The sequence below is a fragment of the Phytophthora cinnamomi genome (genome assembly GCF_018691715.1).
Source record: "Phytophthora cinnamomi strain GKB4 chromosome Unknown Contig34, whole genome shotgun sequence".
Lineage (NCBI taxonomy): Eukaryota > Oomycota > Peronosporomycetes > Peronosporales > Peronosporaceae > Phytophthora > Phytophthora cinnamomi.
This window is the reverse complement of record NW_027150967.1, coordinates 12,764-29,074: the sequence shown is the minus strand read 5'-3', so window position 1 is coordinate 29,074 and position 16,311 is coordinate 12,764. Positions and strand designations below refer to the sequence as shown.

At 52.8% G+C, this 16,311-nt stretch overlaps 2 protein-coding genes across 2 annotated transcripts; both read left to right on the top strand.

Annotated features, from left to right (window-relative positions):
- Positions 1–8,008: 8,008 nt before the first annotated feature.
- Positions 8,009–15,019, top strand: IUM83_17042 (TKL protein kinase; the record flags this gene model as incomplete). The annotated part of the gene is made up of 3 exons (XM_067941968.1): positions 8,009–8,317; positions 14,554–14,708; positions 14,770–15,019. 3 exons carry the CDS (start codon positions 8,009–8,011, stop codon positions 15,017–15,019), a joined length of 714 nt encoding a protein of 237 aa, XP_067792539.1.
- A 619-nt stretch (positions 15,020–15,638) lies between these two features.
- On the top strand, positions 15,639–15,782 carry IUM83_17041 (TKL protein kinase; the record flags this gene model as incomplete). Its single annotated transcript, XM_067941967.1, has 1 exon — positions 15,639–15,782. A coding segment is annotated over one exon (144 nt), but the record flags the coding sequence as incomplete, so codon positions are not given.
- Positions 15,783–16,311: the final 529 nt, after the last annotated feature.

Sequence of the window (16,311 nt, the reverse complement as noted above, 5' to 3'; positions counted from 1 at the left end):
CTCTGGGAATGGCTAGTAATGCCGCAGGGGCTCAAGAACGCCCCTGCGACCTTCAACAGGTGCGTGACGCACTTGTTGCGCTCGGTGCGCGACTTCGCGCCGAGCTACTTCGATAATGTGTTCATCCACAGCCGGGCTGTGGACGGGAAGACCGACATAGAGATGCACAGGGTGCATCTCCGGAACCTACTTGAGCTTATGCGAAAGTATAAGCTCTACGCGAACCTGAAGAAGTGTATCTTCGGGGCGAGCGAGATACCCGTCCTCGGGTGTCTCGTAGGGAAAAATGGCGTTCGCCCTGACTCGGAAAAGGTCAGAGTGATTAATGAATGGCCAACGCCTGCAAGTGTCAAGGAACTGAGGCAGTTCCTTGGCTTGGCCACGTACTTGTGCAAGTACGTGGAGGATTACGCGGGCAAGATCCGCCCGCTGTCACAGCTTCTTAAGAAGGAAGCTGTGTGGAATTGGACAACCGATTGCCAAAAGGCATTCGATGCAGTCAAGCGGAGCTCGACTGAGGGCCGTTCTTAACGGAACGGGTGTGCGGTAGGCTCGGTAGGCCCGGTAGGCTGCGCACCGGCTCTCTACCTCGAGGGAATTTTCGATCACGGATCGGTAGGCTCCCTACGCACACCACGAGGGGGGGGGGGGGGGGGGCTGTCCGTGGTAGGCTGCCCAGATTCTGACTCCCCATCCAAATGGAGAGTTGCTGCGCACCATTGTCTAGCCCAGCGCGAGCTCCTCTGAATAATCTTCTCTAAGGGCAAGCGCCTGCGTCGCTGCAGCGACACACACGGCAATGTCATTCATCTCTTCATCACTGGACGAACTGCTCCATTCCTCGTCGTCCGAATCGACTAGCTGAGGGAACATACGTAGTATCTGCCACAGGGGGTTCGGGGCGTTTTGTGAATGAGACAATTTCTCGGACACAGGTACAGTCTGGTACAGCGGCCTACCGCCCTACACTCCGTCATTCTTAACGACGACGCGCAGAGTGGTACTCTCTACGCACACCGCACACCCAGCCTACCGCTCCCTTAAGAACGGCCCTGAGGCGCCGATCTTGGCAGTGGCTGACCAAGATCGCCCATTTCACGTAGTGTGTGACGCATCCGACTTCGCGATCGGATGCGGGTTGATGCAGCACGATCACGAGGGCCGTGATCGTGTCGTCTATTACCAATCGCGTCAGCTGAAGCCAGCTGAGCGCAACTATCCGGTACATGACAAGGAACGCCTTGCCATGAAATACGCACTCGCAAAGTTCCGAGTGTATTTGCTTGGAAGTAGACCGTTTATGGTCTACACCGACCATGCATCACTGCGCACTGCAGTGAAGTCACCGCACATATCACAAAGAATGGCGAGATGGCTCTCATTCTTTGCGGAGTATAACTTCCGGGTCGAATACAAGCCCGGAAGGTTGAATGTAGTGGCCGACGCGTTATCACGTCGGCCGGGCTACGCAGAAGCTGCTGACGTCAATGCCATTGACGTCATGCGATCAAGCAAACCCACATCGTCTCTGTTGGACGACGTGAAGGCCGCGTACGCGGACACGAAGCTCTTACTGGTCTATGGCACAGCGTCTTCTGACAGGTCCCGTCAGAAGCTGCCCAAGCACTTTCGTGCGCGTGCACACCGCTTTCGAGTACACGACGGATTACTGCTTTACAATGCAGTCGACGACAACGCGGATCGCGTTGTCGTGCCGAATGACCATGACCTGCGACTCAGGATCATGTACGAGTACCATGATGCCCCTACTGCGGGACATCTCGGACGTGAGAAAACATACGTCTTCTCACGCGCGACTTCTACTGGATTATCAGTATAAGTGGGTGCGCAAGTACATCCGTGCTTGCGAGGTATGCCAACGCGTGAAGCCTGCGCCATTCGCGCAGGCTCCTTGCAATCACTACCGACTCCGTCGGAGTGTTGGAAGTCCATGTCTTTGGACTTCATCTTTGGTCTTCCCCCGGATAGCGGAGGGGATACCGGTGTTGTGGTCTTCGTCGACCGCTTCAGCAAGATGTACCATCATGCTGCGGTGCCAGCAGAGGTGACCGCGAAGCTGACGGCCCGTCTGCTCGTAGACATGGTGTTCAAACACCATGGCATGCCGACCGACATTGTGTCGGACCGAGACCCACGCTTCACAGCGAACCTGTGGCAAGAAGTGTTTACACTTCTTGGAAGCCAGCTTTCACTGTCGACTGCGGACCATCCGCAGACGGACGGCCAAACCGAGCGCGTGAATCGCGTGCTCGTCGATATGTTGAAGAGCTACGCTCACTCGTTCCAATACTGGAGCGAGTGCTTATCGATGGCGGAATTCGCCATCAACAACTCAGTGCATGCCTCGACCGGGCATACACCGTTCTACGTGAATGCCATGCGGCATCCCCGTCTGCCGAGTTTACTCGGAGTGGTGGCTCCCACTTTAAGTGGGGGAGGATCTACGACTGCAATACAGCAGCCGCAGAAAACTGCTGACACTTGCACAGTGTCAGCTGCAACAATGGACAAACCACATGAGTCTGCGCCCTGCGCAGACTCCTCCACCAACAAGGACAACGACCACGGGTCTGCGCAGGGCGCAGACATCGCAAAGAACCACGCAGAGGCCGGGCCTCTAGCGGAGAGCGAGCTGAATGACTTCAGCTCGGATGCAATCCATTTCATCACCAAAAGACAAGCCGTAATTCGGTTTGTCCAAGACGCAATACCAGCTTCTGTTGACAAACAGAAGCTGAACGCAGACAATGTGGGCAGATGCAACACAAATGAATTCAAAGTTAGTTCATTGGTTTTGTTAGCTACTCAAAACCTGCCTAAACATGCAGTTTCGGATTTCGGAGCAAGTAAGCTTGCTCCGCGCTTCATCGGGCCGTTCACTGTGTTGGCACGGCACGGCACGGCAACGCTTACACGCTAGACATACCGTCTAGCATGCGCCTCCATCCGACCTTTTACGTCGGACGGCTGAAGCCATACCTGCGACACTAGCCATCTAACTCGGCTGACCCGAAGCCTCGGCAGGAGCCGAGGCAGAAGCGGAAGCCTTGGCCTCGGCGACGAGCAGCCTCTCCTCCAGCGCGCGGACGCGCTGGAGCAACCCCTTCATCTGGGTCCCCAACTCGACCTGGATATTTGAGGCGGTCTCGCAGACCGCCGCGACTTGGGCCTTCTGGTTCGCCAGCTCCTGCTTCAGGGCGGCGAACTGAGCGCCCTGCAGACGCTCCACCGTGGTCACCCGGTCGTGGAGAGGCGCGTACTAATCAGCCCGGGGCTGATCATACCCGGGGCGTATTCCCACCCCCGCCACCGCCGATCTGTGACGCCCGCGGCTCAACCCACTGGATTGTTGAGCGGATTGTTGACCATAGTATCCCGAAAACGAACCCTCAAGGGGATCGTTTTCGTATTCGTTGGAGAGGATTTCCTCCCCATCAAGATACATGGGAGCCGCGGAACGTCTTGCTGGAGGACGTTCCGGAAATGGTGAGGGCGTACGAGGAGCAGTACGCGCTGGCGCAGCGGAAGTAGAACGAGCGCTGCGGTCATCGCTAGCGCCCGAACCCTCACGTGCTTAGAATTTAGCACGGAGCTCTTTGAGACTCTCGGGCACACGGAATGACGTGTACCCGTTCAGGTCGCGGTCGCTCAAGCGGACCGCACCTGGGAAGCACTTCGCGCACTGAAAGCCCTCGGGCACAGCGCACGGCACATTAGACTCCTCCGCAGCAACGTGGAGTTGCTCCAACTTTCCACGCTACGAGTACGTCTCGAAGCGATCACGCACTTGCTTAATCCGATCACGGTAAGCACTCGGTTTCTTGTTGAAGTTTTCAACAAAGGCGTTCCAACTTTGACAAAGTGCCTGCCACTCGGGCACTTTGCTGCGAGAAGATGTCTTCTTGCTTTGAAACCATCGGAGCTCATGGAAGAGTCCGATATAATAATCGCGCCTTTGATGCGTCTCCGCATCAAAGTGCAGCTCGGCAGTCGCGGCGTCATCTTTGATGGCGCTGCACACGTATAACGGCACCTCATTCGGAGGTACCGAGTTCCCATACCGGTCCGAGATCTCGGACGTGGACGGCATCCACGGATCGTGCGCTGCGCCTGTAGCGCGCGGAGAGCCTTGAACTTTGAAATCACGCGCTGCAACTGCAGCGCGCGGAGAACTGAGAGCCCCAGCGGAAGCGAGTGGGCTATCACTCTCAGTTCGCGAACGCTTCGAACTCGAAGCGTCCGATTCGTCCCCTTCACGCGGGCGAATGTTCTTAGGGTGGGGGTCGAGCGATTCGCTCCACACTGAGTCTCTGCCCTTTGAGGACGATTCTTTCTCGTCCTCCATGTCTTCATCGTCGTCGACTTCGACGACGACGTCGCCATACTTCGCCTTCTGGCGCTTGAAGTAGTCATCGATCGAGAGATGACTCTCCACCGACTTCGGATTCTTCTTCTCTCGAGACGCGGTCATCGTCGAATGAGCGCGGTTTTTTTTTAAACGCAGAGAATCGACGAATGGTCATTCAGAAGATTGACGTGCGGAGACCCCGCGCGTCTAACCTTAAGGGGGGATGGTGTAACGGGGTTACACGCACAAGTGGCTGCAAGCCACTTGTGAATTATTATTTAACAGATAGGTTATCTGTTAAAAGTTTTGGATGCTTCCTCACCTTGGTGTAAGACACACCAATGGATACATTGAAGTGGACCACCACAGTGAGTGGTCCACACATACCCAAAGATCCTATTGGTAGAAGCAGCATCTTTCTACCAATTAGAGACGTGCATATTGGCGGGGCTCTGACAGCCAGCCGCTGCCAACCTCTTTCATAGATGGTAAACTGTTTTGCAGATTTAGGAGGAAGATCAATTTACAAACAATACAGTTCTCATTTTACCTAACCTAAGTCACTTGGAGACTTTATTTGAATTATATTATACTTGTGTACTCAAGTATAATTAACTCAAGTTATTACTAAGTACTTGCGCTTCCTCATACGCGTAGCGCGACGTGTAAGCTAAAGTAGTGAGTCAAATTAGACCCACTACAATCCCAGACCACTCCATGGGGGAATGTATGGGCGCGTCGCGCGCAGCCGCCCCCCCCCCCCCAACTTTCCGCCCGGCGAAACGTGAGCGGACCCCGTCGGAGACTGAACGGTGATGTTGAATTACTGTGCCCTAATCAATTATGCTGATATGTTGACCCATCGAGTTTTATTAAGTTAAAACGAGAGGTTTGCGTAGGCTGGGATAGCTAAAGAATCCCGGTTGAAGCGAAACGCGACGGCGTTTTTTGAACTGTTGAGTCGAGGGAGCGGGCGTTGTAAGAATAAATAACAAGCTTTCATTTGTGATATACACTAGTAGATTTTCGCTATCTCGAACGAGCTCTGGAACCAGATAATACGCGTCCCCACGATAAATAAAAGCTGTCAGTACTTACGAACCATAAATTCCGGTGCATCTCTATAAAGACTGTTGTAAAGCGGTATCAGAAAGCCTGAGCGTAGACCGTAAGGTCTGTAACGAGGAAAAATACACCTTTCAGACTTGTTTTCTAGCAAAATTCGTCCGCAGGCCGCACATGCCCAAATGGGGGTTGACTCCGAAGCTTGTTCGTTAACCAACCGCTGACAACCCGCGATATAACTCGCCCACGGATAATTATTCAGTAGTTCAGAGCTTCAATCACGTGTAGGAGCCTCTAACCTGCTCGTTACCAAACACAAACGAGCGAGGATCCGTCCCACAACACTAGTAAAATGCAAGGTCGAGGCGCGGATCCTTAAAACCCGCTGTTTTGTTTTTCATCCATTGAATTTCTGCATTGGTCAGATCACATGCCTCGAGAACTCTGTCACTTAATTGCTCTTCAACTCGTCTATCTTCATCCGTACAGCTACCTACTTTTGCTCGGCGATTCACCCTTTCTTTCTTCAAGCGCTGCTGCTGTTCACTTTCTGTTTTCCCCGCGCACCGATTCCGGAGCTGCATATTTTCATCACCCGAGCAGCATATTTTCATCACCCGAGCTGCATCATCCGCGACTAAATCATTTACGTATTCATCCGCTAGCCCCACCCCAGATTGCACGCGTTGGGAGCTCAACGCTCTTGGCGCAGCGCATTCTTCCGCTCCCGAGCAAACTGATCCACTGTCGGCACATGAACTAGTATTGGTAGTTCGGTGATAAGCTCGCCGCGCTTTGCTGTATCGTGTTCTTGGGCTCCCGGGCCATATCAAGCGCTTCTTGGTCGATCGGCGGCGCGGATACGCGCTGGCGGATGTGCTTGGGCTCAACGGACGCTCTGGAGTCTCAGTTCGGCGACCTGGGTCTCAGATGATGCGGACTCTGGCGGACACTTATGTCGGGGGTATCAGTTGGAATTTCGTCTGAGACTGTCGGGTCTTGGAGTTACCGATGGGTACACGGTGAATGCGCGTTGCTGGAGGGTAGCGTCACCAATGACGGCGGACTCATATATCACCTGAGATGGGACAGGTTGCACCCTGATTACGTCACACGTCCGGTCAATGAGTCACCGGGGATCAGCAACGCGTCACCGTGGCTTCGTTGAAGCTTTGCTGACCCTATGCATGACCACGCTGGATTTTGCTGAGCTCGGCCATTTATTGGCTAAAACTCAGGTTGAAGCGCCGAATACCTTTGGCACACTGGCAGCTCGCAGGATGTTTTAGCACCGTTTAGGGGTGGCATCCGAACGGCGCTGTGCGCCCCCACTTGAAAGGGCTTGTTTGCGTGTGTAATAATTGAATCCGCATCGAATTTGCCCCGAAGGACGCAAGTGGGAGTGTTTCCTTGTGTAAAAGGGTGCCGAGGACCGGTTCCATCAAAACGCAAATCCCATATAGTCTTTTTGGGTGTGCCTCGGTGTGAGAAGGAGCCTAATTAGCTATTTTATATTATTACGTGTTCTGAACGACATTACCATGTATTTCATATTTTCGGGGAGTAAGTGACTCTTTTGAGGTTTCGGCGGAGCGACTGCGCGGGGGCTGAGATAGGCTCAAGTCTTCAGTGCGGTTGCTGAATTTCGATCATTTTTGAGCGCGGTGCGCGGGTGTCCCTGGGCGCAGAGCGAGAACCCAGACTACGGACAGGCTCAAACCGAGCCAATTTTCTCGGGGTCACTCTAAGTATGAGGTACGAGTGAAGACCTGTGGAAGGGTCTCAGCTGGAGTCGCCGGAGGAAGTGAAGAAGCTACGGAGACCAGGTCCAAGGTCTCGGAAGAGGTGGGCAAGTTTCGTGTGGAGTGTCGTGTTTGTACTGAAGAAAACCCGGGGCGAATGGGTCAAGACACGTGTAAGCCATCGATGAAGGTCACAACCAAGGCGTACCTGCGCAGAGTCAAACAGAAGCCTCCCAGAATGAACCGAAGGCTCAGGCCGAAGTTTCTCTGCTGTCAAGTGCTCATCCGGAGACAACTGCTGCGACTCGTCATAGTAGCCAAGTCGAGGGTGGTGCGCTGAGCTTGTTGGGGAGTCATGAGATGTCTTTGAGGTCGCAAGGCTCAGCGGAGGCTAGGACGGGGCCAACTCGGTTCTGCTATGCGCCTGGAACTGACTACTTTGGCTCAGGAGGTGGCGGAGCCTGGTCAAGCGCTCTCTGGCCAGAGCAACGCCCTTTCAACGGCTGAGCGGAGTTCCAGAGGGTGCTGAAGCTAGAACGCTGAGCTTGGCTCAGCTATCTGAGATGACTGAAGCTGAGATAATCGCGTATGGCTGATCTCAGCTTGAGATGTGGATGTCGGTACCCCTGAAGTCGTGCGCCCTGTCGAAAAAGTAGTAATATCGCTTTCACCCCTAAAGTCATATTAAAAATTCGGGAGAAAATGTGATTTACTAACTATATTTATATTACTATTGGGCTCATAGAAAAATATAATTCGTAGTTCGAAGAACTGTCGTTTGGGACTGCTTTTCGGATGTCATTAAGTAACATTGGTGCAACACTAGCCATCTCTGGAATACAGGGCCAACAGCGCCTGTAGTCGTCCAGAAAGCTACGACTACTTCGGCATTCGACAACTCGTGGGCCATGAGGGACGTGCTGTTCTCGTCGCTGCAGGGAGAGTGCGCCTTCATGATGCCGCCGCCGCACCGACTGCGCCGCCCGCTCAATACGGCCACCCGGCCGGTTTCTTCGTCTTGCTCATCGACGATCCCGTGAACACCTACTTCGAGCATAATTTCGAGGTGGGCGTGGACGAGATCCTCAAAGATGATATGACCAAGAATGAGATGAGCCGAGTGTTGATGTGTATTCGCAAAGTGAGCGCTGAAGGGTGAGGAGTTGGAGTATTAAAGAATCGAGGTGTATGCTACTGCCATAGTTCGCGTTAACTCAATTTGTTTTTGAAAATAGAAGACTCCACTAGTTTCCATGGATACTATTCAGTCGTTTGGGGCAATGTGATTTATTTGCCGTCGACCAGCCGAGAAGGGCGTGGCGAGCGGCCCCCCATTGAGATGTGCTCGAAGGCCCTTACGCGTGGTTACTGTGCGCCGGGGCGCCCATCATTTGCCGCGATAAAGTGATTGTCGAGCTGGCTTGTGTCGGGTACTGCTCGAAGCAGTTGGAGAGCCACCGACCAAGTAATTTGATGGCCGTATTGCTGGCCTGACCGCACAGTAGTGCAGTGGCGCCTCCGATGGGCACGGAATGTGTCGAGTAATTTGCCTCTGGAACTCCTATACTCCGCGCGGTTGATTTGATCACCTTGGCACCGTTGTAGCTTTGAGATCACCGCAGAGGTAGGGACTATTGTGGGCTGTAATTCTTCGCGCCGCGTTGATTTCCCTGAGAGAGCTGACTGGACAGATGATTGGGTCTCTCGACGCGTGCATTGTGCGCCATGCACCTCGCCCAAACTGGTCGTTCTTCGCGCCCTCCAGGCCGATCGTGACTGATGTGGCGCTGTTTTCACTCGTTGGCCTTCCTTGGGCGTCGGACAAGAAGACATCTTGGGGCTTGAGGCAGTAAAAATGCCGGCGCCGCCCTATCTGCATATACTCCGACCTCCGGAGCAAGAAGGAAAAGCCAATTAGAATGCTGCCCCACAGGAGTTGTTGATGGGGCTGCTGTAAGTCGAGACGGCGGTACAGAAGACACAGAAAAGCTGGAGTAATTGGCTGGAGCTTGTGAACGGGGAGTGAAAGGCGCTTAATTCCTCTCAGCAACATGGTAAAGTCGGGCGAGACAGTCAAGTTGATTCCCAGGTATCGACGGTGAAACCACCTGATACTAGCCAACTTGAGTATGATGGTGCCTAGTTTCTTCAGGTTCCACCCATACTTCCAGCAGTAGACCGCGAAGCATCCTAGTTTGTTGTTTGTCGATCTTCCGGGGCACGAGATCCACGGTGACCATCCCAGCTGTTGGGAAAACTCACACCATTGCCGCCAATAAGTGTTATATTTTCCGGAGGTTGACTCCGCTACAGCGTGTCCTCCGATAACGTTGCCCAATACATCGAGAGATTGTCGAACGGCAGCACTATTGGAACCTGTGTCCATGCATCGGATAAGTTAGTCCAGACAGAATACAATGAGTGATTTGGAACCCACGCTCGGCACCCCGCGTCGGCCATTGTGTTTTGTTTTCCCGCGATATGTGCCGCCGAGCACGTCAGCCCATATTGGAACCCTGACACTGAAATCAGTCGATTAAACAATCGAGCGGTTGGATGGCGACTCGATCGGTTGGACAGCCACGCCACGGCACTCGTATTGTCAATCCACATGCAGACATGGATCCGCTCTCGACCAGTTGCCGCCCATACTGGACCCCAATGCATACCGCCAGGACCGCACTCATTAATTCCAGCACGTTTATAGAGTTTTATTGTTTTGTCGTTGCGAATGTTTCTCGCTCTGCATCGCTGAATTGCATGCGTATGAATTGTTTCAGTTGAGGCTTTAAAACACAGAGACCTGTGTCAGATGCGTCCATCCAAATGTACCGAGATGGAGGTTCGAGCCTGACAAAGTGTTCGACGGGAATTGAGTTGACTTTTATGTGTAGTGTAAGCACTAGGAAGAACCAACGTAAATCCTCCTTCACTTCCGGAGGAATCAGACGGTGCATATCCGGTGACTTAAATTCGGTTGCAAAGACTTGAATGTTTTGATAAAATGCCCGTGTTGGCGGGAAACAGGTAGATACGTAGCGAAGATTGCCCAGCAACTGAGGTTGCAATTCATAGTATTGAGAATGCTGAGAACGCGTGTACGTGCCTGTGTAAGTTTGGCGTCGGGCACCGACACTGTGTCAATGTTCGTATTCCACAACAGACCTAGGGCCTTGGTGTGAGTTGCCCATACAGTAATTTTGTCTTCATTCAAAGCTTTCGGCCCGAGTACCGTCGACATTGCCTTGCGTAGTGCCAAGTTTGCTCCGAGGCATCGTGTTCCCGTGCTCACCTCTACGCACGTGTTGTCATCACACCACACGTTTCCTGTGAATTCACTGTGATAGAGAGGAGAGAGTGCTGCATGTGGCTTCTGCGTCTCATAGAGATTGTTGATGAGAGTACCCGCGAGCGAGTGAAACGCTGGCGATCCACACCACCCGAAACCGCAAGAAAGGTCAACAACGATATAATTCTCGAACCGGAAGGTGAACATGTGGACATGGTCCTTGTGCATGGGGATGTGACGGAAAGCACCCGATACATCACCGAACATCATCAGGATAGGTTGATTAGTGAATTTCATTCGGAGCTCGAATATTCGTTGGGCGATATCGCGTGGAGGGGTTGTACGTGATCATGGGAAAATTCGAGCGATCAGTGAACTCTTTCACCAAGGCTCCATCTGGAAAGGAGTAACCTGAGTTGCCGACCCCGACTTGTCCACTGTTCCTATCGGGCTGATGAAGATATTAGCCCAGACTTCCGCAGGTCGGCTTCGACCAGCAGATAGAGACCGTCATGTTGGCCTTTGACGATGTGGTCGAGGACGTCTTGGTGGAGGTTCTTCATGGAGTTGTGATTGGTCGGTCGCGTTTGGGGCTTGTTGTTATTCCACAGAGGCTGGACGCCTTCGCGAACAATGGAGTTCCACTGCTCGACCACTGCTCGGTGGTCTGGATCGGCTGGCTGTGGGAGCTCGAATATGTCCTTGTTGGGCCTTGGATCATCTGAGCTCTGGTTACGATATATCCGTATGAAATGGGCCAGCGAGAGACATGAGCGTCGCGCAAGCTCAGAGTCGGCCATGATACGCTCTACATTGAAATGACTGATTTGGCAAAAATGCTGGTGCGGCAATTCCACCATGTGACCGGTTGCGAATTCTCGATATTGAAGTTCCCGGGCGGCCGTTATTGCACGACTTACCCCCAAACTGAGTTTGATGAAAACTTGAGTGAGCAGCACGCTGTTTCTGAGTGAAATCTGAATATTGATTTGAAATTGCTCGTCCATCCTGCTGATGGCTGTGAGTTGTCTGAACTTCCAGGTTATCCTGTGCTGTCCCTGTGTGTTGGCGCCACAGGTCCTGGAATACTGGGGCCAAACCAAGGAAATTCTTGTCTATGAATTCCTTCGCGTCAGCTGGGAGAGCGAGTGGTTTGAAGTGGGCCCTGTTTGGATCAAAGCGTATACCCGGAGCTGGACTGGTGCATCCTTTCTTCGACAAGTAGCGCATGCAAATGGACTTGTTGCCTTGCTTCGGCAGCATAGCAAGTAGTTCCCGAGGAACCATTGATACTTTTTGGCTCCGTGCTTGTCGTTGCTGCGTCGAGTGGTTGCTGGTGGGGTGCGGCTCGATTAGGACGGCACCAGGGAAGCCATTTGGCGATCATGGCGAGCCTGATAGAGCTCCATGAGTTGATCGTCATTGCGAGTAAATTCCCGTCCGATGAGAGCTGCTGATTCGAGACCCGCCGTGATGAGTTGACTGCGAAACTTTCCCATCTTTGCATTGATCCAGAACACGAACATTGCGCACGTAGCTGCATGGGGTCGTGTGAACAACGCGTACGGTACCATAAAATCGGCTCCAGCTTTAATGAAGTTGTAGACTGTGTTGTTGTAGAAGCCTTCCGCAAAGTAGAGCAGCGTTTTGAAAGCGTCGACGATTTCGTCGATATTACTCGGTGAAGTTGCTGGTTGGAGGGAATTAGATCACTCATGTTCACCGCGTCCACAGCTGCTTGCTGCTCGAGTTCTTGGAAGAATCGGCGGAAATGCATCAATGAGAGTCCTCGAATGCCGAAACTCAGATCGTACGAAAGACGTAACACGGGCGGGGTGCCGAGAAATTTGGTCCGTGGTCCTTGCGATGAGATGATTCTAAAGCTGCTTGAGCTTGCTTACCAATTAGCAACGGGTGTGCGATGGTATTGTGCACATATTGCTCGATCTCCGACTGTCGGAACGCTGACTTGTGAGCATCCGAGCAGTTCCCCAGGACAGGAACGTCGATGTCGTCCGGCAATAGGAGATCTTGGTGGCTTGGCGTGGCGACCCGGGCTCGTTTCTGCAACGGGCAGGTGTGTAAGCGCACCATTTCGATATCTGCTTGCTCCGTTGGCATTGAATCCCTTTTACCTTCGTCATCTGAATCACTAAAAGTTAGATCAACATTGTTAGTCAATAGAGGTCTCAGGTTTGTGCGCGCTTTGACGTCGTCGTTATCTGTTGCAACAGGGTCGTTGAAAACCTCGGACGGGTCATTGCCGCAGTCGACTAGCTCGCAGTCTACAATGTGCTGACGCCGGACGTGGACAACCTCCAGTGTATCAGATCGAATCAGAGGTACGCGCTCCTCAGGTACGAACGGCACGCTGAGCATCGTCGTAATAATAACACTGGCGGGGAGTCCTGATCTGCTCTTTCCACAGGCGACGATCGCTTCGTTCTGTCGATCCACGAGTTCCAGTGCGTTGAGTACCATGACGTTCACTGCTGCACCTGTACAGAGCACGTAGTTGAGACGACCAACTGCGATTACTGTTGATGGACCTGTTAGTTTGAGTTGATGACTGTGTTGGTCGGTTCGTATGTGGAGGTTGGCTGAACCACCATCTTTGTTGTAGCCCGTTTCGACTCCATACGTCCATTGGTCTATGGAGGCGCCTGCGGGTTGTACGAATACGATTAAATGACCGACGTATGAACCTGGACATAGCTCGGTCTCCGCCTAGTACACTATACGGTGGCGTATAATAGATGTCTCGATGTCGAATTCTGGCTGCTGTCGCTGGTATCAGGGCCTGTGATCCGCATGAGTGCTGATGAACCTAGGACCTTGATAACCGATAGGTACGAGAAGCACTCCAGGCTTGCAGGGTCCGACAAACGCGATTGCTCCGGCGATGACTTGGGATGTTGACATGGCTGTGGAGTTCTGAGCGTCGGGAAGCGTCGGTCAGAGAAAGAAGGCTGGGTACTTTTACGATCGGAGGCGAATTCGAGAATAAACTATCTGGGGGCGGCTCGCTGCTGCTCGCCTGCCGTACCTAGCAATAGTAGTGATTTCGAAACTCCTATCATCTATCCGGAAACCTGAACATCCTCCGAATGTTCTCCAAAGCAGTCTACATGCAACGTGGATGGGTCATGCAGGAAAATGGGTTCGCCATGCAAGCCTCCAACGGCGGCATTGCAAAACGAAAAACGGTTATGCGCTCTATCCGCTGCCATTTTGAAATTTTTAATTCCAATTAATTTATTCCTTTCAGTCTATAGGTCGTTGTTTCAACCTTCGAACTGCGCCTCCCCCTTGGGTCCACCACCGGGTCCCCAAATTCCGCTCGCATTTCCTCACCCACTCAATCTCTTCGTCGTTGTCATGAAGAATTAGTTGGCGCTGGGCTGCTCGTTGCCCGTACGTGTGCGAAGTGGGTTCGTTGCAAAAGAACCTGTCGTAAACACTCTCCCATGATAAGCTGTTGAGGAGTAACGGGCGTCCCGAGCTCGGGGAGATTCTTAATACCAATATCAGCCGGAATCCCAACACCAGATTCACGACTCGCTGTTGCTCGAGTAAGGTTGTCAGATTCCGCGAGAGTGGTTTCATCCACCTCCGTAGCCTGACTCTACTTAGATATCCCTTGACGGCTTGCTGGGGAGGGCTCACGGTCCGGTTCATCGTTATTCCTGATCCAGCGGTAGGTCCCGTCGAAAGTTTTAACTTCAGGGAGAGCTATCCGATGTACCATCTGAAGACCCCGATTTTAGCGACACGAATGTACCAAACAACGGGTACCGGTGACGCCTGATTAATGTGTGTTGGGCTGGCCACAGGTCACTGCTATCCCAGAAAAAACACTTGTACTCGAGTATAATACCTGTGACAGGTAATTCATTTGATCACTCGAGCGACATCCGCGGATTTTTTTCCGCGTTCAGGCAACATGCCGTCCTCGTGGATGTGAGGAGTGGTCGCCTCCGTTCATTAAGATTATTATTCGGTCAGCTAGCGAATCCCGAGGAAAGAGGTGCAGGTGGGCCAGTCCATCGGTCAGAGAACTTTGGCCAAGTGTTCTCGGGCTCCTTCAGGGGGACACGGTGGGGGTGAAGAAGCTGCCGCCCGAGACCCACGAGAATGACGACCACGACAACAGCTTCGTGGTCGAAGTCAAGATCACCATGACGCTCAACCACCCGCACTTTGTGCGCTTCGTGGTTGTGACGTGGACGTCCGCGTTGGACCTGTGCGTGGTGCTGGAGTTCATGAAAGGCGGAGACCTGCGCTCGCTGTTGGCAGATACGAAGCCGAGCGTCGCGCCATCGGCTTCAACCGGCAGAAGACACAGATCGCAATGCACATTGCGGTGCGCTGGCCTACATTCACTCGCTGGTGCTGGCGATCATCCACCGCGACCTCAAGTCGCGCAACGTCCTGCTAAGCAGCGACCTGGTGGTCAAGCGGACGGACTTCGGCGGTAGAATTTTATTCGGTTCGTCTGCGGTTCGGGGAGCGGGTTTCCGGGTCTGGGGATTTATTGCGGTAAATTACCAGTAAATTCGAATCGACAACCCGATCCAATCCGAAAATTAGAGTCAGTTATAATTACTAGCGATTGTCGCTACATATGATCAAATTTCCTATCGCACTTAAGACGAGCATCATACAAATTTCGAGTCAAATCCCGTCGAATTATAAAACCACTGCCCTACCCCTTACCGATTTGATATGCGGACTATTCCCAGATAGATTATTTGCCCCGTTTGCTGATTGGTCGGAACCTGGGGATGGATGGTACGAAGCGAGCGCAGTGAGCCCCCGCCTGCGGTTTGACAGTCCGTGTGCGGAGCACGCAGCTGCAAACCCAGGACCCAGCAGTGGTCGGCCTCGCAAGCGGAGGCGACGCGTGCGAGCCGCAGCGGGCTTAGGGTTTTTGGAATCGCGCGGAGCGCGTAGCTGGGGGATATTGTATTGTGACACCCTCCTATCGGCACGTTTTGTGTGCATGTCGGAGGATGTCTAGGGTTGGTCGGGTTCAGGGGCCTGGGTCGTAATTTTCAAATCAGCTGCACGCAACTTCTCTAAAACACCAGAACCAGAGGCCGACCCGACCCGCAGACGAACCGAAAAAAATGTAACCGACTTCGGCATCTCTCGCGAGCGGCTGGACCACACCATGACGGCGAGCGTCGGGACGTCGCGCTGGATGGAGCCGGAGGTCATGCTCGGGGAGTGCTACGATGTCAAGACTGACATGTTTTCGTTCGGCGTGCTGCTGTCGGAGCTCGATGTGCATTCGCTGCCGTACGCGTTAGTGCAGGTGAGGGGTATGACAGTCGGCCGTTGTCGGACACGTCGATCCTGCCGAAGGGGATGCCGCGCGTGGAGTTCTCGCCGTCAGGTCCCGAGTCGATGTGTTTCGATGATTAATTCGGCTGGAATACACTTTGCAGCACACAAAAACTTCAAAATCGGGATATCACGAAATTCTCGTTCACTTCTGCCGCAGCTCTCACTCACAAGTTTCATATTGCCAAACTATGCTGTCACCGGGGTCACGCACGATAGCGCACTTGCGTATTATACATCTCACCCAAATCTATTTGCAACCATCGGGTTCATAGTAGCCCTCCCGGTTTAAGTGACAGCGATCTAGTATTAGTGCTTGACGGTATTATCATATACTTCTTTTCGCACGCTCATCGCAAAATCCAGATCTATTCCAAGCGAAGCACGGCTTTGTCCAAACAATGGTCGACAACGTAAGTGACTATTATAGTGGTACCGGTAGTCACAATTGTATAATAGTTGCTGCAACATAATTTTTCAAACGAATACCAATCAAGTAT